This window comes from Eptatretus burgeri, chromosome 1 (assembly GCF_056783735.1).
Source record: "Eptatretus burgeri isolate ZD-2024b chromosome 1, Ebu_testis_v1, whole genome shotgun sequence".
In the NCBI taxonomy this organism is placed as follows: Eukaryota; Metazoa; Chordata; class Myxini; order Myxiniformes; family Myxinidae; genus Eptatretus; species Eptatretus burgeri.
In genome coordinates, this window is record NC_140961.1 from 155,534,941 (window position 1) to 155,562,513 (window position 27,573).

Genomic DNA, 27,573 nt, shown 5'->3' on the forward strand with positions numbered 1-27,573 from the left:
TTAATGGCATTTGTGTCGTTACCTCATTTATGGTCTGTTGCGCCTTTACTAGATGGTCTTTTAAATTCAGCAATCTTGTTTTTTTCAGTTCTGTCAATGAACTCTAGCATCCAATCCATGAACGCACTACAATTCACTTATTTTGCAGTTCTCTTATCCTTACCCTTTGCCTCCAGCTGTCTCCTTAAGTTCTCCAAACAATTTCTATCAAAAGTAACATTCTCGGGGAAGTCAGGGTTTGCTGTGCATTGTCCACTCACACCATTCACCGGCATCACTCTCTGAGTCAGGTTAAAATTTATCGATCATATACCTCACAAATGTCCTTCTGCGTGGTTGAGGTTGGCTCACCTCTGTTTGCTCACTTTCATCCTGCGTGTCTGCATTATTCCTCATGTCGTGACCCCCTAGCTCCAAGCAGATTACAAATACAATGTAACAAACACTGCAACAAGCCGGAAGGCAACATGGGTGGTCGATAGACTAAGGCGAATTTGAAATATGCAAATAAGAGAACATATCAGATGTCATTTTTGCCGTTTGTTGTTCCATATAGGAACATGACGAGCAACTGTCCATTCATCATTTTTATTTTGATTCCCAAACCCTACATTAGGGAATCCCAATACGACTGTTGAGGTGAAAGCATTTAGTAATATAATTGCATACTAGTCATACCGTTTTTGACGGATCGGGCTGAAATTTTTTGACAAAGAGGTTGATTATAGTGCGCATAATTTTTGATTTTCGAAAAAAATATATATATATTTTTCGGAATTTTTCAAAAATTTCAAAGTCCCGTTGCTAGGCAAGATTGGCGTCCATATCAACGGTGCTCAAAAGCAGAAAACTAGTTCCTGGTATGAACCTACCAGTCAAGTTTTATCAAAATTTGTTGACTCCTCTGGCCTCCAGAGCTGTCCATTACATACAAACAAACAGACAGACATACAGAAAGACGGAAAACCTGAGAATAAGGGTAGTCAAGCGACCACTCAACAATTTCACGACAAATAAACTGCTGGCCAGCACAAAAATGAAACAACAAGATACAATAATCAACTCAATCAACATTCCTAATACAAAATAATCAAGTCGATCCTCTTAAGGAGCAGGGCCCCTTCGGCCCTATCTTTCTTAACCAGCAGGTCCTCCAACCCTCTTGGGGGGGGCTGGCCACCTCCCCCTTCAGGGATTCCAACCCCTGTTAGCACGGCATAGCCTTTAACTCTCCTTAAGAGGTTTCCAACCTCTATTTTAAACATTTGAATGCCCAGGATAAATCCTGTAATCTTAAGTCGCCTCAAACCACTTAATTTTATTTGGCCTATCAGTAAAGATTCTCCTTTGTGTACTTCCCTTATTGTTCAAGTACATTACCCATTTTTAAAGGCAAAGCCTCTGATCGGGAATGAGGGCGAACACTGTTCCCCCAGAGGATTTTCCTCTTCCCTTTAGTTTGTCATCTCCCCTGACCATCGGTTGTTGCCTCAGGGATCAGCACATCCGAGTCATGGCACCAAATTGTTGTGGAACTCTCGAAACTCAATTGTCCGCTCGAGGCAAAGTACATCAAAAGATAATCTTTAATACGTAATTACGGAACAAAGGATTATTGATGAAACAGTCATGCAATGGTCTTCGCTAATTGGAGCTTACAGGAATTTATCTAAATATAGAACCCAGGAGAAGGTGGGGGGCGGGGGAGGTATTGTGACCCGAGTGCACAGCATGCAGGATGGTATGTGTAAACCTTCTCACAAATAAACTGGAAAGGAATGGAGGGGAGTCAGGTCACAATGACCCACATCTAACCTCGGATGTGCCGGCTGGAGTAATGTGTCAGGATTTTACAGATATATTCAGACAGGGGAAAAGTTCTGATAAAACACAGAGAGCACTTTTATATTAATATTTTGTCATTAAAAAAAAACACATGCAGTGATTATCTGAGACTACTATTCTTTTTAATGCCCACAATGAAGCAGATTGATTATAAAAAAACTACTAAAAAGGAAGTCTACTTCGCCAAAGACAAAACGAAAATTGTTCAGCCTGGCAGAGGTCAGCGTTCTCTCAAGAGATGTTCTCATCATGATCATGATATATTGTTTCTTATCAAAATTTTTTCCTGCAAATCAGATATCAGTAATCCCAATTCATCACAAAACGACAATAATCAATTAGGTTTCTTTTGAATTAATACAGGCGATGTTTACTGCAGACATGCATTTAAATTCAAAGTGTGAAAATGAATATGCCTTTATGATTTATTTTCTTTTTTTCTGTGATAATGTCAATTTTATTTTTTAATCTGGGAGAAACTTATTGATCATGATTGCTTCTCAAAATATGTCATTAAAAAGTACTATGGGTTTATATGGTGTCCAGTGCAGTGAGATATAATCAACATTGCCCTCTATATTACTTGTTTGTTTACATAATCAATGACATTTTAATGTTGTTGTGCACATTATGTATTCATATCCTATGTCGGAGAGGCGACCTGTCCAGGATTGTGTCACAGAGCCAAGGAGACTGCTCTGGCAGCACCAACGTTCTGCATAGAGTGTGGTGCCAATTAATGGATGGATGGATATATTCATTCACCTATTGTCAGGTCAGATCAGATCTGTGACTTGCTACGCTTACCATGTAAAGCTGTATTTACCTGATTCATGGAGTTAAAAACTTGCTCCATCAGAAATACATTTGCCGCGATTAGTTCCATGAGCCATGGTTGAACTGGAGCTTTCGGCTTCGGGTGCCACGTGGAATCGTTAAATCCACAATGGGGTCTCCCATGCATCTGTCAACTCCAAAGTCCGAATTAATCCACATTGATTACTCCCATACTTCGGTCCATTCAAAGGCATTTTAACCATGCACTGGTAAAGCGAAAAATGGGGTTAACTGATCGGTAATGTATGTTCGTATGTTGTATGTATGTTGTGTTTGTCTGCATTTTGTTAATAGCATGCATCAAAAACCGTTGAGCGGAGAAAATTGAAACTTTCCCACATGTCAGAAGAACATGTGCTGGAGTGCTCCTCCTTTTGAGGTCAACATAGGGCAGAGGTCATCAAAGTCCAAAGGTAACCACAGGCCAATTTTCCAAAATCTTCCATATTCATCTGATTGATAGGAAATGTAAAGAGCATTTGCATTTCAGTTCACTGACTTCAACCACCAACTAACTATTTTTGGTCAATACAGGTCATAATTTTTAAAACATAATTTTTATCCGATTGACTTGAAATTTGAACAGCATTTTCATATCACCTCAATTAATTCAACCACCAAAAATTTTTGAAGTTACCATAAGCCAAAAGGTCAACAGAGGCCAAATTTCTGAAATCCTTAATTTTCATATGATTGACTAAAAATTTCACAGGATTTGCATATCAGGTCAATTAATTCAACCACCAACTAATTTTGAGGTCAACATCAACCAAAAGATTAACACAGAAGGAATTTACATAATTGTCAGTTTTCATCAGATTGACTTTAAATTTGAATGGGATTTGCAAATTTAGTCACTGAATTCAACTACCAATTATTTTTTGAGATCAACATTGGCCAAATTTTCTAAAATTGTTAATTTTCATTTGATTGAATCAAATTCGAATGGTTGTGCATATCAGCTCAATGAATTCATCCACAAATTATTTTTGATATCAGCTTTGGCAAAAAGGTCAATAACAGGCTAAAATTTGTAAAATTGTCAAATCTTCCAGCAGCAGCAACAGCACAGAAATCCACTGTTACAGAGGTTTCGTGCATAAACCATTAGAGAGCTAATACCACCAGTTCAATATCGTGCTCTAGTTTTTGGATGTCATTGGTGCCTTCGTCATGACATCATAATTGTAGACGTGAAACGCTACATCCAATTAGTATGAAAATTGAGGGCCATCTTGGGATAAATTGGTCAACAGAAAAAAAAAAACTTATGACATTATTTATCACGTGGTTTGGCAGCCATAATGGATTTACCCGAAATACTTTCAAAATATTCTCCTGCAGAATGGCTGGAAAAATCTACAGGAAACTTCACACATATGTTCCCAAAGGCTTGACCAACTTCCCCCTCCCTCTCACTCCCACACCCCTCCACACTATTCTCCCCCCCCCACCACTCTTTTCTCCCATTTCTCCCCCCTCCCCCACCTTATTATTTCCACAACTAACTCCCTACCACTGACTCCCCTTCCCTCCCACTCTTTCCTCTCCCCCTCTCCCCCTCTCCCCCTCTCAGCATCGTGCCCGACCAGAAACAGCTATTATTTGATTTTCTTCCAATTTTTTTGCAGCCAAATTTTAAACCATCTTTGCGACTCTGGAAATTAAAATTATACATATCGAATTAGAGTTAAGATAAAATCGTGAGGGAGTCTGAATTAACTTTACATTTCCACATTGAGATTGAAAATTGGCGTATTTTCACTTACAATGCATTTTTGTCTCAAAATGTCATTTCTTTTCTATTGTTTTCCACATCTTTTGCAACTGAGTCTTAAAACCATATTAGCGACTATGAAAAATTAAAATAGATATCGAAACAATGTTAAAATAAAGCTTTGAGAGAGTCAGACTGTGCGAGCCTTAGAAAAGAAGCCTGGGAAATCTCAGACCAATATGGAGTATAGAAATAAGGTGACCTTCATATAGAAATTGTGGATGCAGTCAAGCAAACTGTCCAACCAATGGATGGAACATGGATGCATGCACAGCTTGTTTTGTAGTATAGAAAATGCAAAGTGAAATATAATGTTTAAATGATGATTGTTTTAGGAAATAACCTTTCGATTTGCCTTGTCTTTGTGAAGAACAATATTTTCTCTCACAGATTCAACACCTATATTTTTCGCAGTGTTTTGACAATGATTTATGCAGTTGATGAAATAAATCAGAACTCCACTATTCTTCCAAATATATCACTTGGATACATGATATACGACTCTTGCTTTAACATGCATAAGACCTTAACTGCTGCTCTCAGCTTCCTCGGGCAGAAATTCAGTGAAGATCTTACAGAAGATTGTCCAATTCATGCTGTGGTTGGAGAGTCTGGCTCACAACATTCATTGACAATTGCTCGTTTCTTTGCTCTCTTTTTAATTCCACAAGTAAGACTTTATTTGTTAAAAGATAATTCTGCAACTCTGTGTTAATTTTGATTTAGCTTTTATTTAACAGATTTGTGGAGTTTTAGGAACTTAGATTCATCCAATACAATGTTTTGCTTCAGATAAGCTACTTAGCCTCATGTCGGTGCTTGAGTAGCAAACAACAATTTCCTTCATTTTTGCGAACCATGCCAAGCGATACATTCCAGTCAATCGCCATTGCAAGAATGGTTCGGCACTTTGGCTGGGTTTATATCGGTACAATTGAGAATAATGAGGAATATGGAAGAGAAGGTGTTGCACAATTTATTGCTGAATCAGAGGATTATGGATTGTGTTTTGCTTTTCAAGAAGTTGTGTCCAAGAAAGTGGATGCAATTGAAATGAAACGTCTAGGTAAATCCGTACATGATCCCACTGATTTTAGCTGATGTATTGTTATCATCACGAAAAATACTCTCATTATTTTATCACAGAAAAGTAAATTCAAATTGGAGTTACTTATAATTGCATCATTTGAAGAGAAATCTCTCAACTCTTGTGGTAAAAAAACTTCATGCATTTCATACATTTACATAGCAGATGAATAGCAAAGATGCGAGTGGATAAAAATTGAAAATTTTATTTATTGGTCTCACTGAATTAAATAATAAAAATGATGGACAATGCATATGACATCGATTGCATCAATTGGATTGACTATAATTATATTCTGATCTATAAATGTTCCTATTTTGATCAATCAGGAGAGAAGATGGCAAACACTAAAGCAAAAGTCATCTTGGCCTTTACTTCTGTAACAGATTTTATGCCACTCATAAAAGAAATGTTACAAAGAAATATCACAAATAAACAATGGATTGCAAGTGAAAGTTGGATCGATTCCACCGCCATTTCAGCCAAGAATTCCATAAATATGTTTGAAGGCACAATTGGGTTTGCTTTAAGCTGGGGATACATTCCAGGTTTCTACGACTTCCTCATTAATTTGCAACCAAGTCTTCTGGATGTGAATAAAATTACAAGTAGTAAAGTAAAATTGTCAGAACTTTCTTCCAGTAATGATGATATATACACTAAAAATTGTTTAATCCATCTGGATATGAAGGATTGTTATTGCAATAAATTAACAATATTTTTGAGGACGAATGGAGATTCTAATGAATTGATGAAAAACGAAACAATTAGTGTTGATTTATCGAAAAAATCTTTCTTATCAACATCTTGTTTTCAATCTGAATCAACTGAGCAGATAAATCACCAAAATTTAACAGAAAAAAAAATAAACAAAAGGTTAGCCTTTCGCCAACCTTTTTCCATAATAATGAATCGTGAATCAACTGCTTCACTCATGTTTCTTACCAAAACCCAGAATAACCCAACGCATGGGAAGAAAATGCTACCCATGAACATATTTTTGTTAGAATTTTGGGAGCTGACATTTGGTTGCTCCTGGATTCCAAATGAAACTGCACAATTATGCACAGGGAGTGAAAATTTGGAGACAGCCGACACATTGCTGACTGACGTATCTCGCCTTCGAGTCAGTTACAACACGTACATGGCTGTGTATGCAATTGCAAAGGCTGTGCACAATCTCCGTTACTGTATGCAAATGAAAGGCATTTTATTAAATGTGACTTGCGGGGATATTTCAAGCTTCGAGCCGTGGCAGGTGAGAATGCTATTCCGCAAAACGTTTTTGTTTTTGCTGCATAGATGCGAGTACAGAGGTTGACTGAGGACAGAGGAACGTGGGGGAGTGTCCTGTTCAAGGCAGGGCAGAAGCTCAGTGCCATTGGACCTCACCGCTTAAAAAAGGGAAGAGGAACAGAAGAAGTACAGATACGAAAGTACTATATTCTTTCATGTCTACCCTTCAATTATATCGTGATTCATGCAGGCTACCCATCTCCAATGGGTTTGTAGATGTCTCACCTCAAATGAGCAATTATTTGGAGACTTTATTGGTCGAAATAGGAAGTCAGCATTAAAAAAATATAATAATCATTTAGCAGATATTGCTCTGGATGGTGCTGTTTCCCTTGGCAACCTTGTTCTGTTCCACCAGCGAAGTTTTCCAATCCATGCTTGTTGTACATGTGAATTACTGCTTGAGGGTTTGGGTGATGTTATGGAAGCTCAGTTGGGAAAATGATTTCGGTATGTTTTGTGCCTACCTACTGACGAAAGATCACTGAAGTTCTTTACATGCCAACCATCCACCTCCAGTCACCTATCTCTTTCCACATTGTTTGTTCAGCCCCTAAACCTCCTCCGCGCCCCCCCCCTTGCCCAGTTCTATACTCCATATAGCTTTTCTTTTGGAAATTTGCATGAAGTATTTCTCACAGCATTTCATTCTGTTATCCTATTCAGAGCCATAGATCAGGAGTTTCAATTTCATTTTTCAACATCAGTTTCACTTTGGGATATCACTTTAGATTTATTCTTGCAAATTCTGATGCAATGCAAATGGTGAACAAAAAGTCGTCAAAAAAGATTTTTGAATAAATTTTTTTTCCGATTTTCAAAGTGGTCTGAAGGGTCTTAAAATCTCAAAAAATGGTTTGAAGAATATCAGAGGTGCAAAGGGTGTAAAGGTCTCAGGTGTCTCAAGTGTCTTCATGGTCTTGTGGAGGAAATTCACAGAAAAGAGGAAAAACTTTATAATCTGACATCATTTATTTATAAAAGCTTGTCTCAAGAGTCTAAGCATATATTTCCCTCTTAGCTAGAATGCATGGCCTTTTATACAATTGAAAAATTGGAAGGGGTCAGGGCACTTGGTTCATCGATTCCAGACTACAAGAAAGCATTGTTTGCACATGATGTCCTTTAAGCAAAGAGAAAACAATATTGTGCATAATTAAAGCAGATAGTGCTGTGAAAGAATATGTCTTCCTTCAGGGCAGGTACGCACAGAAAACCTTCATTTACTTTTGGCAATGATAAGCATTTATCTTGGTATGCAGATTGAGGATCTGGTTTGCAAAGGTTTTGCAGAACATTTTGAGGTCCATAACCTCTGCAATTTGATGATGCTCCTGTTTGATAAGAGGACAATGGGAAGACAGAGTTTTTCTTTGTACAACTTTGCAATTTAATGGGAGGCCAGAGTTAATGACACTAATGCCTTTAAGGAATATTCTCTCCGGCACCACCAAAGTAGTTCTCCCCAATTTGCCAACCAAGTGGTAGAATTATATTGTTACATAGTTAACTAACACACTATATATATTCAGTATGCAATGATTCATTCTCAAGTATAATTTATAGTAACAAACATAATATATGGGTACATATTTCCTTTAACTAAGCATTTACTAACAAGATCCCTTAGGAAGCCCAGATGCACTTGAGCCAGTATGGGAATTATATATTCATTGTTATTATGTTGGTTATTTTTATAATCATATGGGTTTAAAGTCATCTGGTTTGAAATATTTGCTTTGAATGTACAGTGATGGTATTGAGAATTTTACTGCTGCAATCAGGAGAGCACATTTCTCAACTACAAGAAATGCAATTAATCAATTATTCTCAGGTTTGAAATGGGAAAGATACATCACTTTTTCGGGAATTAACAAGACCACAGTAGTGGACAGAGATTCTTATTCCATTTACTTGTGGCCTGTCAGTATTGACTCACTCATCTGCAAACTTAATGAGTTCTGACCTTGTCATTGTGAGAGACCTGATAAGAATAATTATCCTGCTGACAATTAAAATCTTTATTTCAATTCAGCATATGCGAACCATTCTTTACAGAATGATTTTAGCCCATACTTTCCAACAGATTTTAAACTTCCATTTCCTCTAAAGCAAAAAATAAAATAAAATAAAGGGAAATGAGGACATATTTTGTGGACAAAGAGCACTTCTCTCAAGATGAATACTATTTGTTTCAACATGATCAATATATTATTGATCAATCAACATGTTGATAAACCACCACATGAGGCCATGGCCTCATAGCCTATGCAATCCCCTCCAAACAAAGTTTTATTTGTACTGTGAGTTTGTGACTTGGAAGATGTGGAAGAGAGAGGGGAGAGAGAAAGAGGGGGAGAGAGAGAGAGATGGAGAGAGAGATGGAGAGAGAGAGATGGAGAGAGAGAGATGGAGAGAGAGAGATGGAGAGAGAGAGATGGAGAGAGAGAGATGGAGAGAGAGAGATGGAGAGAGAGAGAGATGGAGAGAGAGAGAGATGGAGAGAGAGAGAGATGGAGAGAGAGAGAGATGGAGAGAGAGAGAGATGGAGAGAGAGAGATGGAGAGAGAGAGATGGAGAGAGAGAGATGGAGAGAGAGAGATGGAGAGAGAGAGATGGAGAGAGAGAGATGGAGAGAGAGAGATGGAGAGAGAGAGATGGAGAGAGAGAGGTGGAGAGAGAGAGGTGGAGAGAGAGAGGTGGAGAGAGAGGTGGAGAGAGAGGTGGAGAGAGAGGTGGAGAGAGAGGTGGAGAGAGAGGTGGAGAGAGAGGTGGAGAGAGAGGTGGAGAGAGAGGTGGAGAGAGAAAGAGAAAGAGAAAGAGAAAGAGAAAGAGAAAGAGAAAGAGAAAGAGAAAGAGAAAGAGAAAGAGAAAGAGAAAGAGAAAGAGAAAGAGAAAGAGAAAGAGAAAGAGAAAGAGAAAGAGAGAGAGAGAGAGAGAGAGAGAGAGAGAGAGAGAGAGAGAGAGAGAGAGAGAGAGAGAGAGAGAGAGAGAGAGAGAGAGGTTATGCATACATATTTACATACAATATACAATTGACCCCTTCCACACACCTCCAGCTGAAGAAGCTGCAGAAAGCAAACGAAGAAGACACAAGGTAAGCACTATGCTGTTCCAAACCCTTCCCAGAGTTCCTCAACAACTGTAAAGACATTCACACATAGCACACACAAGAGATTACCAATGCTACACACCCCCCTCAGCTACCAGACCAGTTTCATTGCATATTGGCAAATCATCAGTGCTGCATCACAAAGAAATGCATATCAATGAGGCTCCCAAGCAGGTACCATGTGCAAACATCAAAATAGGGTGTGTTGCATTGGGATTCTTATGTTTGTGAATGTCTTTATAGTTGTTGAGGAACTCTGGGAAGTGTTTGAAACAGCATAGTGCTGACTTTGTGGAGGTCTTCTTGGGTTGCTTTGTGCAGCTTCTTTGGCTGAAGGAATGGGGAGGGGTCAATTGTTTAGATAATCCTTGCCACCTGGGTTTAGTTGATGTGGTTAGAGCTGTTTGGCTATTCTGTCCATTCACAGGTGAGAAATGTGGGTGGGTCTTTCTTTATTTATATGTTGACTGCGTTTATACGTTTATATTTATATTATATGTCACCCGGACAAACAAACAAGAAAATAAAAAATCACTCAAAGAGTGACACTTGGCAAAAAAGAACGGCACTCGGTAGAGCACATACCTCCACCAGGCTGAACAGTATAAAATTTGTATCGCACTGATCGGTCGGATCTGAATCCATACCTAAACCAAAATCGAATCGGCTTGTTCTTGTCACCCAACCTACTCATCCACCTCATTTTGTAACAAGCCTTCCATAACTTTTAGAGATATCAGGCTATTCATAGTTTTTGGCCCTATCTCTCAATGGTGAAGAATCACTTAAAAAAATCTCGTATCCGGATTCGGATTCAACGCAGCAGCAAAATTGAATCAATTCGTCCTTGTCTCACACCCAACATATCCACTAAGTTTAATTCGAATCTGTCCACAACATTTTGAGATATCATGCAATATAGTTCTTGGATTCATTTCTCAATAGTGAATAAATAGTTTCAAATTTAACAATTCTCCTATCTGGATCCAGATTCTGATCTTCACCAGAGTTGAATCGATTTCTCCATGTGGTACACCCAATCTGTCCACCAAGTTTCGTGTGAATCCATCCATTTACCTTTTGAAATATTGTGCTTTGTATAGTTTTTAGCCCCATCTCTTAATGGTGAAGAATCACTTAAAAAATTCTGGGATCCGGTTCCAGATTAGGACCTTCACCACAATTAAGCGTTACTGTCCTTGGCTGGTCAACAATATGCACAAATAATTTCAGAACGATTACTGGAAAACTGTAGCCAAAAAATTGTGTGACAAACAGACAGACAGGCAGAAAGGCAGAAAAAACCGACAGAGAGACAGCCAAACGCGACAGAACAACATACTTGGTTAAAAAAAGATTCCGCCAAGTATAAACAGAGTGAAGCAGAGTGCAACCGACCAGCTCGTGTCATCAAAAGGTGTGCAGCATTGGGATTCTTGTGTTTGTGAATGTCTTTTAGTTGTTGAGGAACTCTGGGAAGTGTTTGAAACAGCAGAGTGCTTACATCCTTTGGCAGGATGTTTTGGTACCCAACTTTTGGTGCCTGGTGATAAAGTCATGCAGCACCTGGATATAGAATCGGAAGGAACTGTGTACATTACTGTTCGAAATTATATTTAAGTTGATTGAAACTTTATCACATATATCATGCAGGTTTCTGTATTATTTATGTGAATGATGAAGTGTACCACTTCACCAATGATTGCATTCACACAAGTTTTAGCTTTTGTTTTATCTCAGGAATGTCGAATTTATCAACAACCTCGGTGATTTGGTGAAGTTTGATGAAAATGGAGATCCATCTGGAAACTCATATGAATTGATGAACTGGCAATTAGATGAGAATGGTCAAGTGCAGTTTAAAGTTGTTGGTCATTTCAAGTCATCGGGACCTCCAGATAAGCAACTCCACATTACCAACAACACGATCTTATGGAATGATGGAACACACAAGGAAAGTGTTTCTTCAGTAGTCTGTCATATGTATTTATATATCTGTGTGCATGAGTGAAGACATTTTTTTTATGAATTTTATGGCAAATTATGTTTGTAAGTTCATCCGTAAATAATTTTGTATGTGTTGAAAAGTAAAAATCAAGGTCTCGTGTTCAAGAAAACATGAATTTATTTCACAGGTTCCAAGGTCTGTCTGCAGTAATCCTTGCAAACCAAGTACACGAAAAGTGAGACAAAAAGGGGAACCTTTCTGTTGCTTTGACTGCATTCACTGTGGTGATGGAACATACTCAAACACAACTGGTAAGCCCTTCCAATTAATGATCATGTATATTTCCACATTTGAGCCACTTTTTAATAATCTGTTTATTTGGGCAATGCCAGAAGGCTCATGGAGAAGCTGGTTGATAGGCTGCATGCAGACACACATTATTTGTACTTTTACTTGAATAACAATGACATTATGTCATATCGAAACCCATTTGGGGTGTGGGATTTCAATCTTAGTACCCTCCATCCCTGGCCAGGGGTTCAAATGGGAATCCTAAAAGGCCATCCCAGGCTATTCTCATTCTGTGTTGGAATTAAGACATTGATATAATGTGCAAACTGATCTAAATAAAACACACTAAAGGAAAGTCATTTTATTTATCTAAGTATTTCAAAGAGTTTCACGTAGAATCGTGATGAGAAATCAACTGATGAATTATTTTAATCACACATGCTCATTTGATAAATTGTTTAATTCCATCCTGTAAGTACAGAGAGAGACATTGGGATGAGTGTTCTTGAAAGGATCCTAGGTTGGGTTAAAGAGTGAGGTGAGCTGGCGGTTCACTGCTCGATTGAAGCCTTTGAAGGAAGTCTCTCCCTGAGGCTTGTTTATCTCAAAAAAAATGAGTGCGGTCAAAATAACGGCAGGAAGGAGGTTTTACAAGAGGGAGAAGAGAAGAAGAATGATGTGTGCTAGTTGAGCCAGAATTTAGAGTTTCATGGGGAGAATTCAGTTGGAGGAATAAGGGTGACCTTTAATGTCTGTGGAGGTTTGGAAGTGTGATTATTTCGATGGCAGAATAATTAATGAGGTAATAAATGCAGAAGCCACCAACCCGTTGATGATGACACAGCAGCAGGGAGTGCACTTCTTTTTTAAGAGAAACCGTTAATGTTGAGAGCTTTCAATTCCACAACATTGGGAGAAAGAGAAACAGAGTTCTCGTGAGGTCCCAATTTCTCATTTAATTCAACATTGATTTTCTGAAAAACATTTTGAACAAGTGCATAAATAGTATCGTCATTTTTTTCTACCCCAATGAATGCCTACGATAGTTTTTTGTTTCCCCATGGGATTAAATGTCAAATTAGGGATTAACGAATTAAACATTTCCAATGTTTTACTTGAAAATAAAATATCTGTCTTCAAATACATCATGTACATTATTTTCCACACAAACGCAGGCAAATCAGAAGAAAAAAAATTGCATAAACAGAAACAAATGTAAATCAGAGATAACGGGGAGGATATTTGAACAAGAAGAGAGGAAGAAATAGGAAAAAGGATCATGTCTCACACAGTAAATCCGCATAATCCACACAGAGCAATCATCCATCTGCCACACAGAAAATTGTTCCTGTCAATGCAAACAATTCAACCACAAGGCATGTGATGCGTTTGGTGGGCAAATCAAAACATGTTGAGTGTGACGAATACTCCCCCGACCCCCATTGGACACAGTCCTACACCAAAGCATAACCTCCAACACAGAAGCCTCAGCCTGGTAACTCCGACAAACAGACCAAGATCATCTGAACAACATCAGTTAAGCATCAATTGGAGCCTCCAACCCTGATTTCAGGCTTATTTGCCCTCATCAGGATGGCATATAAATCCATATCTTAGCAAGGCTGACCATATTTTTCGTTTATACACCAGACGTACCTCCTACTCTTACGGGGAGCATTGCTGCAAATTATGTCTTACACAGTAAAATCACATTATAATCAACAGACAGACGTTGCTGGAACAATGGAATTAAGGACAACCACAGCATATTGGAAGTATTACAAGAATAATATATTTACAATAAGCGATAAGGGGTATGGGAAGGAGGGAAGGGAACTCAAGGGTTTTCATCGCGTCAAAGGGGCAACCTGGACATGAAAAGGCGAAATGCATTGAAAAGCAATGAAGATGAGCATTTCAAATAAGGGGAAAAATGCACAAGTTGAAGATTTAGCTTAAACTTTACTTAACCGAGCGGATAACAAGGCAGGGTCATTATCAGATCACACACACACACACACACACACACACACACACACACACACACACACACACACACACACACACACACACACACACACACACACATACACATGGGGAGACAATTGGGATGGGCAGGGTCGCCTCGGTCTACTGGTAAGTATGTGACCGTCACCCTCCCCCACTTGACACCACTCTCTGGAATGGCCAGAACACTGCACTCCACAACCAAGGTTCCATGACGTCTATGGGGAGCATGAACCAAAGTGTCCAGGAACAGGGAATAAGCTAGTGTGATGCAGAGAGTCCGGGAACAGGGAATAATTAAGTGGATGAACGGAGCAGATAGAAATTGAGTGCGGGCAACAACAAGGACCGAGAGAGTTCTCGGGTGATGACCATAATCAATAGAGTTTGAGAGAGAGAGAGAGAGAGAGAGAGAGAGAGAGAGAGAGAGAGAGAGAGAGAGAGAGAGAGAGAGAGAGAGAGAGAGAGAGAGAGAGAGAGAGAGAGAGAGAGAGAGAGAGAGAGAGAGAGAGAGAGAGAGAGAGAGAGAGAGAGAGAGAGAGAGAGAGAGAGAGAGAGAGAGAGAGAGAGAGAGAGAGAGAGAGAGAGAGAGAGAGAGAGAGAGAGAGAGAGAGAGAGAGAGAGAGAGAGAGAGAGAGAGAGAGAGAGAGAGAGAGAGAGAGAGAGAGAGAGAGAGAGAGAGAGAGAGAGAGAGAGAGAGAGAGAGAGAGAGAGAGAGAGAGAGAGAGAGAGAGAGAGAGAGAGAGAGAGAGAGAGAGAGAGAGAGACAGATAGAGAGAGAGAGAGATAGATAGATAGATAGAGAGAGAGAGAGAGAGAGAGAGATAGAGATATATATATATATATATATATATATATATATATATATATATATATATATATATATATAACAAGATGCTGAGCACAGCTTTACAGCCTATGGGGCAGGTGGGGCCAAAGGACCACATGTCATTTTCTGAGACGGCCTGCGACCAGCAAGTGGGCGATGTCATATCTTAAGAGCTGGCTCCATGCCAGACATTTTCAGATTCCCCCACGGCCCCACCGACTCTGCTGCCTGGCTGGATATTCACTTATTTGGTCCTAACATCTCTCACCTTGAGCAGAGCTCCACACATAACATGGGGAAATCCCTTTTTACCCCCATGCACCCAGGATGAAACCCACACATCCAAAGAATGTCCACAGGACAAAGCTCGGGAATGGGATAAGTATTTCAGGGAGGATGTCTCTTGTCCTGGTCAATGTACTGGTCATATTCAGGTGAAGGGGAATGATGGGGAATAGGGAAAGAAAGTTCAGTAAAGGGGACAAGTCAGGTCAGATATGGGAGCATACGCAGGAGCAGCACTGTGCTATGTCCACTTTCCGCTGGTACTACAGAGGACTCTGTCTGCTCATCCTCCAGGCAGATGTCTGGCCCATTCCCATCAACTTAAGATGGTGATCATCCTGCTGCAATCATGAGGCACATGGTCAGCCCAATGGTCTCCTCCACTCATGCGGCTCTCTCGCTCAGAAATTCTAGTGAGCAGGAAAATGAGCCACATGCCCATACAGCTGCTAATGACACTCATGGACTTTGCAAGAAAAAACATCTCATTTGAGTCTTTCTCAGCAATCGCTCGTTGAACACAATGTCTCACCAGCAAGAGCCAAGGATTCTCCGAAGAGACCTGGCACCAAAATAATAAAGTATCCATCTCATATCCCTGGTCAAAATTCAACTTTCCCATCCAGAGAGCAAGATTGGAAGCAACAAGGACCTGAAGACTCATACCTTCATTCTTCTGCACTGGTACGGGCAGCACCACACTCCATGATCCAGTTAATCCATGATTTCCCAGGCTTGACCTAGACGTCTATTGACCTCGGGCTCACAGCTAGCGGAGACATGCATTTCACTGCCAATGCAAGTGAATCTCTCCTTGACCTCAACATCCTCACTCCAAACAGGTACAGATGAAGTACCAGCATTCCAGATGTCATTGAATCCCTTGATCTTAGATTTGACCCAAGAAACTAAGATCCAGGCTTTGTCACTTCTCGTTCCGGGTTTTGAGGGAACAGCTGGTTCTCTTGTGGTCTTTGCCAACTTTCTCAAAGTTAACTTCCTGGTCATTATTTTTCACGTTTTAACTGTTTATTTTCTTACCAACTTGTTCACTGGGTGTTCCTAGTTTGGTTTGGTTTCAAAAATCGTGCTATTTTGTGAGTTTTTGTCGATTTTGTCATATAAGACTCCTTGAGGCCGACCTGTCCTTCCCATCTCGGTATACGATCATTGTATTTGTATTCTCTCCCTATTACCATCAATTCCTATTTCCCCAATTTTCCCAACACCCCCTATCTGTCCGTCCCAACGACAAACTATGTTTCTTGTCTTAAATTAAAAAAATATAACAAAAAAAGAACAACAACAACACTTTCTCCCTGCATACCCATGAGGAATGTTTCTTCTTCCACTTATTCTTCTTCTTCCTCCATTGCCAGCACACCATCTTTCTTCTATTTGAGCTGACCCACTCTCACCATTGTCTTCACAATTTCTTCCTTCAACCTTTCATTCTCAAATGTTATCTCATCTTCAAAAATGCATAAAAATAATTTTCCTTGTATCCTTCAAAACAATACACCTCCTGAAACCATGTGTCTCAACTTTCCCTCTTCCTGGAACTTTTCATTGATCCATCAGCTTCACTGCGTTTTCCATTCCAAATTCACCATTCACCTCACCATCTTTTCTACAACCTTTCCTTCACCTAATCTCATGTAATCGTGAGGTCCAAAAGGTCAAACTCGGTCCAAGGTCAACAACTAATGTGGTATTTCTGGAATCCTCAATTTTCATTCTATTGACTTGAAATTTGAAAAGGATTTGCATATCAGGTCACTGAATTCAACCAGCGAGTTATTTTGGAGGTCGACATCAACCAAAAGGACTGCATGGGCCAAATTTCTAAAATTGTCAATTTTCACTGATTGACTTGACACACAACAAGTACTCCTCATTGGGAATGAGTGTTTTCCATCCCCTCCCTTTCTGCTATTCATTTTGTATTGTTGCTTCCTGAACCGTTCGATGTTCTCACTCTCCACATGCCTTGACTGTATACAAAAAAACACCTCATGGCATCAGACACAAGGTTCATCCCACACCCTTAACTTTTGAATTTAACTTCCATCAACTTTCAATCAACTTTCACTCATCTGGGATTGAAATGACCATTGCTTCACGTTTCCTCTTTTATTCAGAAATAAAATTCTGGGATTCATATTGTTGCGGGGCCAGGCGTCGACCGCGAGCACGACCGCTAGATGGAGCTGCGGAGTCGGCTCGACCGATCACCCGCAATGTATAGGTTGTCACCCTGGATAACTTCGGAGCCGACGGGTCCACTATCGGACCGAAGTTCACCAATGAGGTCGACCACGTGGGGAAGGGTCGATTGCCAATTTCAATTTACCTAAATACCCACGTGGTCCAACTACCGGGGAAATTCCACATCAGCCGACTTTGTCCGAATCGAGTCGCGATCGCCGACTCGGATCCGGCATAACCGAGCGGAATTACCAAAGTCGAGCCCGAATGACAATTTACCGGCCCGAAAGGCCGTACTAATTCTCAAACACATGTCATGTGGAACCAATGGAGGAAAGGACACGGACGAGCTGATACATTGAACAAATGGGGTTTAGAGCTCAGTCAAAATAGGATTTGACCTCAGACAAATTGGAATAGAAATCGAACCTGTGGTAATATCTTATGACAAACAAGATAAATAAGATATAAAAAAATATAATGCAAAATATTTGGTGGAACATCATTTTTGGGGGGTTCCAATAAATTGGTAATTAGGGACCTGTCAAAATTAGGTTGCAAAGAATAGTGACCACAAATATGATTACAGCTGGATTTACTTTGCTTCTTTTGATACTCTGATAATGTCCCTTTACAGTCTTAATGAATAAGAATGACTGAAACAGCAGCCTGTGGCCAAGGGAGCCCCAACCCCCCCCACTGGTCCTGATACAGGGTGACCAAGACCAGATTTGTTTCACATTCGTTCAATAATCACTTCAATTACAAAAGAGCTCATAGTGAATCATATCAACATCCAGAGTTCATCAACTGTGGGGAGATGCCGCCCCTAGTCTGAAAAATATTACCAAATTTCGTACTCTTCCACTGTAAGTTGATGATGAAAAAATTCAGTTCACGTCAAATTGTATGTGTCATTCTCTGCATTGTCATCAGAGTTCTCGGTTTTCATATTCTCACAGATGCCTCTGCATTCACTGCAAGCTGGTGTGCATTCCAGATCAAGTCCTATGCATCCACAACGTTTTCCGCACCCTGTCTTGCATTTGCATCTTATGACCTCCAACAGTTTTTTGGGGTGCCACATCCAAATCTGTCATTAGAGGAAGCATTTTCCCTTCAAGAACTTTCCAGCCCCAGTCTTCTGCCTGCAAGTTCATGCCCTTCCACTCCCACACTTGGTGATAGACAGGTTAACTGTGGTACTTCATTGCTCCTGAACTTGGTGCCAATACCTTTGGTTGCACCACCTTTTTGCTCGTCATGACTCATTCTTGGAATCTGTGGTATCTGAACAAATCTAGACTGTCATTGGACTTTGTCTTGTATAAACAAAGCATAGCTTTCTGTCCTGCCTGAATTATCTCCTTCTCACTGGATGCAGAATTATTAAAAACCACAGCCTGCTCTTGAAAGCATTCACTGTTCTGTAGCAAGTTTAAAGCCACACCCTTCCCAAAACCAAACACTCGTGAAGTAGTGTCACATCCGAGAACACCATGCACAAATAGAATATTCTCACAGACAGTCTCGCCAAGGTGCTCACGTACACATCTGATGTTCAGAAATTTTTCAGTCTGTCCCTGTTTTGGCTCAGGTCTCCGGAAGACATAATGGCCCAAGTTATTTGCATGGTAGCAGAGGAGTACCAGAAGATCTGTGTCATCTCCAACGAGAATCACCTCACGCTGAGCAGCAACTTCTATTGCTGTCTGCACGATAAGCAAGTCAGCGTCACCTCTGGCGTGATGAACTTCACAACCTGCTGCTTCTTGGGAGTTGCTCAAAAAGTGAAGAAATCGCTGCTTATTTGCATTATTTGATAGAAATTCTTCTTTTTTGAGTTGGAGGGTCATCTGTGGTTGAAAGTAAACTGTTCGGCCTTAGCGCTTTCCAATTCGTCTCTGATGAGTGCCATCTTTGGTAGATGGCCCTCTAGTGTAGCCATCAAAGACAACAACTGCCTCTCTATAATGCTTCCTCACATAGGTCACGTATCTGTCCAAAATTGCCTGAAAGGCTTCTCCGATTTGCCATGGGATCCTGTGAAGTAAAGCACCACCATCAAGTACATACTGGCAGTTCAGAGGTACAGAATGTTGCTCCCCCTGTGGTCGGGTAACCCAAATAGCTTTCGCAAGAGATGGTTGACTTGCTTTCAATAGCACATATTTAGTCTCAAACAAAGCAGGTGGAAATGAGCATAGTTCATATTAAAAGGCATACTTTAGATTTTCAGCCTGTGTTCCTGCAATTACCAGTCTCTGAAAGAGCAGTTGTGGATCAATGTTTACTTTCTCTCCATTTATTCTGATTGTAGACTTCGACTCAAGAGTGATCACTTGATTTTTTCTCCTGAAGACATATTGCTGAACATGTTGCCCCTCCATTTCATTCAGAATTTTCTGCCCAACTTGCTCTGCTTGTTCCACATTGACATCATCCCTGGTTGCTACACCGGTTACAATATTGTGCAATGTGGGGCTGTCTTCAAATGGATTTCTTTCAGTGAGGATGGAAATGACTTTATTTGTATCGTCCATATCTCTCATTTGCCGAGCTTTTGACAAGTTCTTGTGTTGCTCACTCGTTGAATATGTGACTGAGGAGAGTTGCTGCATGGCATTGTTCACCTTGGCACAAACAAAGGTGCTGCCATCTATTGATAGATATTATCAGGGAGTACTCAATAATTCTGAAACCCTGAACTCTCAATAAACACCTTGAAACAAATCATAATGAGAGCCAGGTCTTATAGAAACAAACCAGATACGAAAATGGCTGTATTAACCTGCTATCTTTAGCTTCCGAGATATGAGGAATTAGCATTGAATAGATGTAATAAATCATAACTATTTTCATATTTTAGCCCTAATAATCATTGGTACCACCAGCACATGTGCGGTGACACAAAACAAGCTGAAATAAAGGATTTGGTTTTTGAACGAACTCCAGAATTATAAACCTGTTTACCTTTGGAGAGCTGAATTGACATTTGGGGGTGGGGACCCCCTGGGAATAAGATAAGGAACACAATAAACTGTTCAGTCATGTGTTTATTTGAAAGATTCGATACAAAAACATGGGTAAACACACCAAGATTGTGGATGTAGCTTAATTATTCACAAAGTTATCGTAATTTCTTCATTTTAGCCCATGCAACAGTTGCTTATGGATGACAATTTTCAATCATTTAATACAATATGTTCCACCAAAAAGATTTAATTCGATTTTTAGTATGTCATGCAACAGATCTTTTCTCAACAAATAAAAGTGGGTAAATTTCTAGTCCAATTAGTCCGAGGTTACACCCATGATTTGGGCAAGATTGACTGGCTCATTATTTATACAACAATAATTGGGGAACGAGGGAAGCACGTTCGAAGCAGAGTTAAACCAAATATTAATAAATCCACGTATATACAGGCAAAAAGCACTTATAAAGTTCACTACTAAGCAAACGGGCCCACGGACACACACACACACACAGACACACACACACACACACACACCTAAATATGGGACTAAATGGTCTTTAATTGGACCTCCAGCCTGGAGGACAGTCGGGTTGAAGACCAGGGTCTGTCTTGGACCTTTCCATCTCGTGTGGTGTTCAAGCTGACTCGATCCGCAGAGGAGGAGGAGGAGGAGGAGGAGGAGGAGGAGGAGAACGACGGCAAAGACGATCACCAAAAACCACCACTCCATGACGAAGAAAACGAAGACCAACCAGACGACCAAAAAGGCCACGACGACGAAGACGACGACCAAGAAGACGACCACCAAGGCCACGACGACCAACAAGACAAGCGCGCTCCCTGTCCGAATGCCCACGCCCTTATTCACCCTGTTTTGGGGCGGGGGACGTCTCCACCCACCCCCACTCTCGATCTGAAGTGGTGAGGTCCCTGATTGGCCAAGGGGCCCATCCCTCTCATTCTGGGCGGAGCCTTGATCTGAGGTGGTGAGGTCCCTGATTGTCCAAGTGGTCACCGCTCTCATTCTGGGAAGAGCCTTGATCTGAGGTGGTGAGGTCCCTGATTGTCCAAGGGGCCCACCCCTCTCATTCTCAGCAGAGTCTCGATCTGAGGTGGTGAGGTCCCTGATTGGCCAAGGGCCCCACCCCTCTCATTCTGCGAGGAGTTTCGATCTGAGGTGGTGAGGTCCCTGATTGGCCAAGGGGCCCATCCCTCTCATTCTGGGAGGAGTCTCGATCTGAGGTGGTGAGGTCCCTGATTGGCCAAGGGCCCCACCCCTCTCATTCTGGGAGGAGTCTCGATCTGAGGTGGTGAGGTCCCTGATTGGCCAAGGGGCCCATCCCTCTCATTCTGCGTGGAGCCACGAGCTGAAATGATGCGAAGCCTCGCCCATGTTCGTGGTTGAATGCACGAAGAACAATGGCACCGGTCAGAGTGAGGGGAAGGTGTAAAAATAAAAGAAAAACTTATGAAAGTAACTCACAGCGCATTTACATTTATTTACCCATTAGACAAGGGAAAGAAAGCAAGGAAAGGCAAGTGTACATCCCTTAAGACCATCCTGCCAGGCCATTTCCAAAAGACTGTGACAACAGATATTGTGTGATTTACATTGGTTTCATTTTCTTGAATTGTGTGCAGATTCCCCCAACTGCTATTCCTGTCCAGAGATGTTCTGGTCGACGAAGGAAAAGAATGGTTGTGTTCGGATGCCTGTCGAGTTTTTGGACTTTTCCGACCCCCTAAGTGTTATGCTGCTTGCATGTACTACAGTTGGACTTGTGTTCACAATTTTCATCGGTGTGATGATGTATCTGCTTGAAGAGCTGCGAATTGGAATTGGACTTTTACTTTTGGCACTGACAGGTTGCTTTGTTTGTACTATTATTTTTGTAGGTGAACCAACAGATGCAACCTGTCCAATAAGGCAAACACTTGCCTCCACTTCCCTTGTGCTTGTCATTTCTTGTGTTATAAGCAGGACCTATGGAATACTTTTGCAAATAAGAGGTAAGTTTTCAGACTGTGGCTTTGATGGAAGCAATTATTAATCATTACATTATTAATTAATATTCACACCTTTGCAGTTTTTACAAAATGATTCCAGTGAATGATACGATATTTATGAACAAGTAAGTAACATCTGATCCCCACTCGTGATGAAGAAATTTAATGAGCAGCTTAATGACTTTGAGATCAAGAGGAAGTGGAATGATGCATGTTCTTTACATTGAAAGAAAACACATGGCAAAATTTTTTCACTTTTTTTTTACAATAAAACAAGTACTCTTGATCCAACCAACATTGCATCATTTAAAAATATATTTTGGACCTGACATTTCTGAAATAATTTTCACACTAGGTTGGATCCCCATCTACTCGAATAACACCAATTGGAACCTCCAAGACATATTAGAATTCACCAGGAGTAAAAGCCAACACAAGACACACTGTTAGGTCAGCTGAGCAATACCTTGGACGTCACCATTGTTTTTAACATGATCATAAGTACAAAGATAATATTCCTCTTTGAGGAAACATATTGTGTTGTCATCTATGTGCTGAATAAACAATCATTTTTCCAGATCCACTTCCACATATTGGCTTCTGGATAATGTTGAGAAGAGTAAATCCACAAGCTTTTGTGTTGCTCGGTGTGAGTCCTCAACTGTTACTATGTATTTCATGGGTCTTATGGAATCCCACAAAGTCATTGAAAAATTTATCGGCAAATCCTGGAACCGTCATATTAGAGTGTCGAGATTCATCACCTGTTTGGCCAATTAGTGCTTTTTCTTACCTGGGATTCTTGATTTTAATATGTTTATGTTTTTCTGTGAAAATCTCTGAACTTTCCCCATCATTCAGTGAGATAAGATTTATTACCTTCAGTATGCTTGTCTGCTCTCTCATATGTTTGGCCTTTGTTCCAGCCTATGCAAGTACACAGGGAAAATATTCCACCGCCTCCGAAATATTTGCTCTCCTTGGGACTGCCTTTGGGATTCTGAGCTGTATTTTTGTCCCAAAATGCTATTCTGCATTCAAGGTGAAAAAAAGCAATTAGTTGAAAACTTTTACTCCATTATGCAAGTGCATGCTGTGCAGTGCCTATAAACAGTCCACAACCCCTTTTAAAATTTTCACCGTTTGTTGCCTTATCACCTGGAAATAAATTGCATATAATCAGACTTTTTCCACCTTTATTTACATATTGTAACCCACAACTTCCAAGTAAAAAACAAATTCTATAAATTTCAGAAAATTAATTAAAAAAACAAAACTGGAACATCTGAGTTGGACAAGTGTCCACCTCCCTTATAATAGAAATTGCAAATGAGCTCGGGTGTAACAATTCACCTACAAAATCACATGAGTTAATTGGCCTCCACCTCTCTTAAATTGTAGTGATTCTGATTATTTCAGAATAAAATCAGCTGTACCTGGAGGTTTCCTCTTCCTGGTTGTGCATTTCAAAGCAGACTCCATATGAGCACCAAGGAACTTTCAAACGGCCTCTGAGATAAAGTTGTGGAATGACACAGATCGGGAAATGGTGTAAAAATATTTCAAAGGCCTTAAGTTCCATTGGAGCACAGTCAAGACCATCATTAAGAAGTGTGAGGCACATGGTACCACCAAGTCCCTGCCTCGATCAGGCTGTTCCTTCAAACTGGATGCCAAAGCAATGAGGAGATTGATCAGAGTGGCCACCAAGAGGCGATGATAACTTTGAAAGAACAACCGGCTTGTATGGCAAAGACTGGTCACTGTCTGCATGTACCAACAATATCCCAATCACTCCACAAGTCTGTCTGTGGTTGATGGTAGAGTGGCAAGATGTAAGCAATTACTCACAAAAGCCCACCTTGAGTACCGTTTGAGGGATGCAAAAACAATCCAGAGATTCTAAAGCCATGTGGCAAAAAGTTTTGTCGTCTGACGAAACCAAGGTGGAACTTTTGCCCAAAATACAAAATGTTACATTTGGCACAAACCCAACACAGCACATCACCCAAAGAACACCATCCCAACTGTGAAGCATGGTGGTGGCTGCATCAAGTTATGGGGATGTTTCTATTCAGCAGGACTGGTGCACTTGTGAGGATAAAATGGAAAATGGATGGAACAAAATACAGAAAAATCCGAGAGGAGAACCTGCTTCCTTCAGCACGATAGCTGAAATAAGGACGAAAGTTCACCTTTCAGCATGACAATGACCCGAAGAACATAGCAAAACAACACTGGAGTGGCAAATGAGCAAAAAGATAAATGTCCTTGAGTGGTCCAATCAGAGCCCCGACCGAAATCCAATCGAAAATCTGTGGAATGACTTGAAGATTGATGTCCATCAATGCTTCCCGTGCAACTTGACTGAACTTGAACAGTTTTGTTCAGAAGAATGGGCAAATATTGCACAATCAAGGTGTGCAAAGTTGGTAGAGACCTATCCCAAACAGACTCACAGCTGTAATTGCGGTCAAAGGTACTTCCCCCTCGTATTAACTCAAGAGGGGGGGGGGGGGTTGGACACTTATCCAACCAAGATATTCTAGATTTGTATTTTTGAATTAATCTTCTGAAATTTGTCGATTTTGTTTTTCACTTGGAAGTTGTGGGTTATGATGTGCAAATAAAGGTGGAAAAAGAATGATTTAATGCAATTTAATTCCAGACTTTTCGGTAACAAAAGCTGCAAATTTTGAAAGGGGATGTAGACTTTCAATAGGTACTTTATGTTGATCATAAACATTATTTTTAACATTGACCATGCTGATATGAAAATGAAAGTCAAGGCAAAAACGAATTTTCATTCCTAATTTTATATTTGTTCTTTTTTTTATTAAAGTACATTTTTATACTGAGAAAAGTACATTCCCATTGTTTAAATAGTGCATGTTACATCCATATATTGAGCTCTAATAAAAGCGAGAATATTCACATTACAATACAGCTGTTCTTTTTTGAAAATACAACATTTTTCTCTTCAAATGTGTCACTTCTGCATTGTTTTTGATTATTTAAGTGAATAAAGATAATTATTCTCTTTATCATTCACTTCTATTACTCATAAGGCCCAGAAAAGAGCTCTCCACTATTCCCGGGCCTGTGCTGTAACATATTTTACTTCCTCATCAGTAATTCAAGCTTCCATGAGATCATTCTCCAATATTTTCTTCACCCTGGTTGTTGCACAACCTTCTGGCGTTCGACTCTTCATCCTCCATTATTTGGTCATTTTCACTTATCAAACCAGGGACGTGTTGCATTGAAGTTGTCCTGTTATGCCATGGCACAGATGAAGTTTGATAGAAAAGTGAAATGTTTTGTGTCTTCTCTGTAAAACCATGTGAAACACCAAGGCAAGGTAAGAAGAAGGGTCACTTGAATGTGTTTTAGTTTTTGTGAGCCGAGAATGCCCCAGGTCAGTTTAAATATGGGAGCATGCGCATCATGTTGCCAAATAAAATTTCCACCAGTACTCCAGGGGCCTCCATCTGGCATTCCCCCGGGCATATGCGTGGTCCATCCCCATCACCTTGAGCAGGATCATCGTCAGAAAAATGAGCCATGTGACCAAAGAGCCACAGCTGATGCTCACGGACTATGCAAGTAACAAAATTAATTTGAGGCCCTCGAAGCAACTCCTTGTTGAAGACAAAGTCCGACCAGCAATAGCCAAGGATTCTCTGAAGAGAACTGGTACCAAATGAATTAGGCCTCCATCTCAGATCCCCTGTCAGAGACCAAGTCTCACATCTGAAGAGCAAGACTGGAAGCACCAAGGACTTGATGACTCAGACGTTTGTCCTCATGCACAGGCACCGACAGCACCACACCCCATGATTCAGTGAATCCATGACCCCCCACGCCTGACCCATAAATCTATTGACCTCAGGCTCACAGCCAGCAGAGACATGAATATCACTGTCAAGGCAAGTAAATCTCTCCATGAAGTCAGCATCCTTGTACAAACTGTTACTGGCAAGAAAGTAGCATCCAATATGTCGTTGAAGCATGGATCTTCGTTTTGACCCAGGAAACCCATAATCCCGGTGGCTTTGACTCCTTATTCAGCACCTCGAGTGCCCCCAAAAGGACATCCAGAGTATCTGCAAAGATGACTGCATCATCTGTGAAATCAAGGTCAGAGAATGTGACATTACTAAATGACACATCGAAGCTTGATCTCTCCGACATCCTTCCCAGAATCCAGTTCACACATGCGCTGAAAAGTGTGGGTGCCAGTACACAACACTGTCATACTTCAGTCACAATGGGAAATATGTCAGAGATGGAAACACCACATCTCACAGCACTCTCATTACTGGAGTACAGTTCAGACATCAGATTGATCAGTTTTGGTGGCACACCACAAATACAAAGAATTCTCAAGAGGGAATCCTGATTCATCAATCAAAAGCATTTGCAGCGATTAACATAGGCTGCAAGCAGCCCCTGCCGAAACTCTCATCTGTATTTGGTGAGGAGCCGAAGGGCAAGGATATGGTCAATCGTTGCCATCTTTAGTGTAAAGCCTGGCTGCTCTGGATGCTGGTGCTCAAGCAGATGGTGGCAAACCCTGTGGAGAATTATTTGAGCAAATACCTGGCCCAGTCCTGAGAGCAGCGTCACCCATCGGTAGTTGTTGCAGTTCTGGCGATCACCGTTCCCTTTCCAGAGAGGTACAACAAGGCCCCTCTTCCAGTCAGTTGTTATGAGGCCTGTGTTCCAGGCAGAGCACAGAATTGCATGCAAGGACATGAGTGCAGCACTTCCACCAGCCTGGAGAACTTCAGCATGGATGCCACAAATCCCAGGAGCTTTACACTATTTCAACCGGTTCACTGCATCCTGTGTTTCCACAAATGAGGTGTATCACAGTTCATTGGATGGTCAGCCATTGGTATAGTAATACCCCTAACATCAAACTCAACAGTTGGTGGATCAGCCTTGTACAGCCACTCAAAGTAACCAGCCCAGCGGGCCTTCACTTCGGACTCCTCCATCAAGAGCCCTCCACCCTCCACTATAACTGCAGTACACTGAGGGATGGGCTGGGAAGATGCAAT

General features: G+C 40.7%; 1 protein-coding gene across 1 annotated transcript in view; it reads left to right on the top strand.

The window, feature by feature from the left end:
• LOC147035806 (extracellular calcium-sensing receptor-like) overlaps positions 1 to 25,416 on the top strand; it is a 33,565-nt gene extending 8,149 nt beyond the window's left edge. Inside the window, exons 2-7 of the mRNA XM_085847545.1 lie at positions 4,850 to 5,129; positions 5,252 to 5,525; positions 5,876 to 6,804; positions 11,678 to 12,213; positions 22,142 to 22,510; positions 23,086 to 25,416. Of these exons, the coding sequence (XP_085703671.1) occupies positions 4,850 to 5,129; positions 5,252 to 5,525; positions 5,876 to 6,804; positions 11,678 to 11,965 (1,771 nt within the window). The 3' untranslated portion in view covers positions 11,966 to 12,213; positions 22,142 to 22,510; positions 23,086 to 25,416. The remainder of the gene's footprint in view (positions 1 to 4,849; positions 5,130 to 5,251; positions 5,526 to 5,875; positions 6,805 to 11,677; positions 12,214 to 22,141; positions 22,511 to 23,085) is intronic.
• Positions 25,417 to 27,573: the final 2,157 nt, after the last annotated feature.